Raw genomic sequence first — 3,182 nt, forward strand, 5'->3', positions numbered from 1 at the left:
CTCAAAGGGTTCGTTGATACTTGTTGGGGGAGCAAGAAAACACATCTCACCGAGGATGCACTACGGTTAAGGCTGTTTCCCTTTTCTCTACGGGGAAAGGCTTTGGACCAGTTAGAGAGATTGCCCAATCATTCCATCCACACTTGGGATGAGTTGGCCGAGAAGTTCATTGCCATATTCTTCTCTCCGAGGCACATGGCTACACTAAGGGATGAAATTTTAGCTTTCAAACAAGAGCCCAATGAGACATTGCACGAGATTTGGGAAAGATATCGCACCATGGACAAAGAATGCCCGAACAATGATATGACCGAGGCCATGATACAACAGACCTTCCATAGGGGGATCAACACAACAAATCAGTGTGTGGTAAATCAACTCGCTGGGGGTAACTTCATGAACACGCCTTATTCTGAAGCTTGTTAAATCTTGGATAAGATGGCGGACACCTCTTCGGCGTGGCAAAGTAAAGCCAATGTTCCTCAGGGTGACCCAAATGTTATTCACCTACACAAGGAGCTACATGATCATGGGCAACCTATTCCGGAGTTGACAACCACCATGAACCAATTGTCCAAGGCTCGGCTTCAACAGGTTCAAGGGTCGAGATGGGTGAATGCTATGGAAGGGGTGAACATGATGGTAAACAAGAGACGGCAACGAGGTCAACAAGTATAAAACCATCCGGAATAATTTGAGCAAAGTAATAGTGGGTATAACCAAAATGATTCATATGATGAGCAAGATGAAGAGGTTCAATATGTCAACAATTATCAAGGTCAAAGAAGCAATGCTCCAAATCAACAACAATGGAGATCACAAGGAAACTAAGGAAACTGGAACAACCAAGGCCACCAAGGAAATTGGAGTGCTGGAAACAACAATAATCAAAGCAATTGGGGTAATCAAGGCAATTGGGGAGGAAATAATCAAGGTAATTGGGGTGGCAACAATCAAAGCAATTGGAGGAACAACAATAATCAAGGGGGTTGGAACAATAACAATCAATGAAATTGGGGGTCGGGCTTTCAGAGGACCCCGATGTATCAACAACCAAACAACGCGCCTCCATATCCGTCACAAGATCCTAGTTCTTCCAATAGTGAAATGGGATGGATTGAAAACATGTTTAAGCAAATGATGGAGAAAAATGCCGACTTCGATACCCAATTAGCCTCCCACAACACTTGTATCCGCAACTTGGAGGTTCAACTTGGACAAATTTATCAAGCTTTAAATACTCGCCAAAAGTGGGCACTACCTAGTGATACGGTGGTGAACCCGAAAGGTGGGAATACGGGGTATGCAATGGCCATGACAACAAGAAGTGGGAGAGGTGGAGTTGCTAGTACCTCAAATGAAAGAAAACATGTGGGCGATGATGTGTTGGTGCAAGATGATGATGATCCAAGAAATGATGTTCAAGCTAATGAAGAAGCGAGGATTGATATTGATAAAAATGTGGAGGAGACGCAAGAAGATGTGAACCCGTCTAGGGTGCACGTGACTAACATGTCAGAACCGGTAGTGCCAAAGGCTAAGGTACCAATGCCAAGGCCTCCTCCTCCATACCCTCAAAGACTTGCAAAGAAAAACAATGAGGATCAATTCAAGAAATTCATTGATATGATGAAAAGTTTGTCAATAAATGTGCTGTTGGTGGAAGCCTTAGAACAAATACCGGGATATGCCAAGTTCATGAAGGATTTGGTAACAAAGAAGAGATCAATGAACTATGAAACGATCAAAATGGCAAATCAAGTGAGTGCTATGGTGCACTCCATGGCTCCAAAGTTGGAAGACCCGGGTGCTTTCACAATCCCGTACACTATTGGGAGTGTCTATTTCGCCAAAGCTTTATGTGATTTGGGGGCAAGCATTAACTTGATGCCCTATTCTGTGTTCAAAACGTTGGGGATTGGCCAACCAAGACCCATATCCATGAGGTTGCAAATGGCAGATCTGACAATGAAAAAGCCATTGGGGATAATTGATGATGTGTTAGTTAGGGTCGACAGGTTCATCCTTCCCTCATATTTTGTGATACTTGACTGTGAGGTTGACTACGAGGTGCCAATCATTATGGGGAGACCTTTCCTTGCTACATGGAAGGCCTTAGTTCATGTGGAAGCTGGAGAGCTCACCTTCCGAGTGGGCGATGAAAATGTGGTATTCCATGGTTGTAAATCAATGAGGCAACCAAATAGCAGCGAAGTCTGTTCGTTCGTGGATCATGTGACCGAAGTAATTGTTGATGACACAAGTGCTGTGATAAATGTGGAAGATACCTTGGAAATTGTGTTGTTGAATCATGACGAGGATGAGAAGGAAGGCTTTGTAGAATGTGTCAATGTTGTGCAAGGAATTGGATCATATACTTATAAGCCCCGAAAACTTTCCTTGGATCTCGAAAACCGGAAGACTCCCAACAAAGCCCTCAATCGAGGAGCCTCCCACCTTGGAGTTAAAGCCTTTTCCTTCACACCTCAGGTATGAGTTTCTAGGCCCTTGTTCCACTTTACCAGTTATTCGTTCCTCATGCTTAACTAACATACAGGTAGATGCCACCCTTGCGGTGCTTCAAAGAAGGAAGAAAGCAATAGGTTGGAAATTGGCGGATATTCGGGGTATAAGCCCCGCCTTTTGCATGCACAAAATCATTTTAGAGGAGGATGCCAAACCCTCCGTGGAACATTAAAGCCAATTGAATGAGGCCATGTAAGAGGTAGTAAATAAAGAGATCATCAAGTGGTTGGATGCCGGGGTGGTTTATCCCATTTCCGATAGTTCGTGGACCTCGCCGGTGCAATGTGTCCCAAAGAAAGGGGGCATGACTGTGATCACAAATGACAAAAATGAATTGATCCTCATAAGAACTGTCACCGGGTGGAGAGTGTGCATGGACTATAGAAAGCTCAACAAAGATACACGGAAAGACCATTTTCCGCTTCCATTTCTTGATCAAATGTTGGATAGGTTAGTCGGACGAGCTTATTATCACTTCTTTGATGGATATTCCGGATATAACCAGATTCTTATTGCACCTGAAGACTAAGAGAAGAACACCTTCACTTGTCCATAGGGAACTTTTGCATTCTCGCGGATGCCATTCAGGTTGTGCAATGCACATGCAACTATTCAGCAGTGTATAATGTCTATCTTCACCGATATGGTGGAGGACT

The 3,182-nt window shown here is 43.9% G+C and overlaps 1 protein-coding gene across 1 annotated transcript; it reads left to right on the plus strand.

Annotated features, from left to right (window-relative positions):
- The first annotated feature begins 1,041 nt into the window (after positions 1 to 1,041).
- Positions 1,042 to 2,698, plus strand: LOC138904598 (uncharacterized). The gene is made up of 2 exons (XM_070193105.1): positions 1,042 to 2,490; positions 2,558 to 2,698. Exons 1-2 carry the CDS (start codon positions 1,042 to 1,044, stop codon positions 2,696 to 2,698), a joined length of 1,590 nt encoding a protein of 529 aa, XP_070049206.1.
- Positions 2,699 to 3,182: the final 484 nt, after the last annotated feature.

This window comes from Nicotiana tomentosiformis, chromosome 2 (genome assembly GCF_000390325.3).
Source record: "Nicotiana tomentosiformis chromosome 2, ASM39032v3, whole genome shotgun sequence".
In the NCBI taxonomy this organism is placed as follows: domain Eukaryota; kingdom Viridiplantae; phylum Streptophyta; class Magnoliopsida; order Solanales; family Solanaceae; genus Nicotiana; species Nicotiana tomentosiformis.

Coding starts and splice junctions, on each gene's coding strand:
- LOC138904598 (XM_070193105.1), top strand. CDS start 1,042: ATGTATCAACAACCAAACAACGCGCCTCCATATCCGTCACAAGATCCT. Junction 2,491..2,557: donor CCTTTTCCTTCACACCTCAG/GTATGAGTTTCT, acceptor ACTAACATACAG/GTAGATGCCACCCTTGCGGT.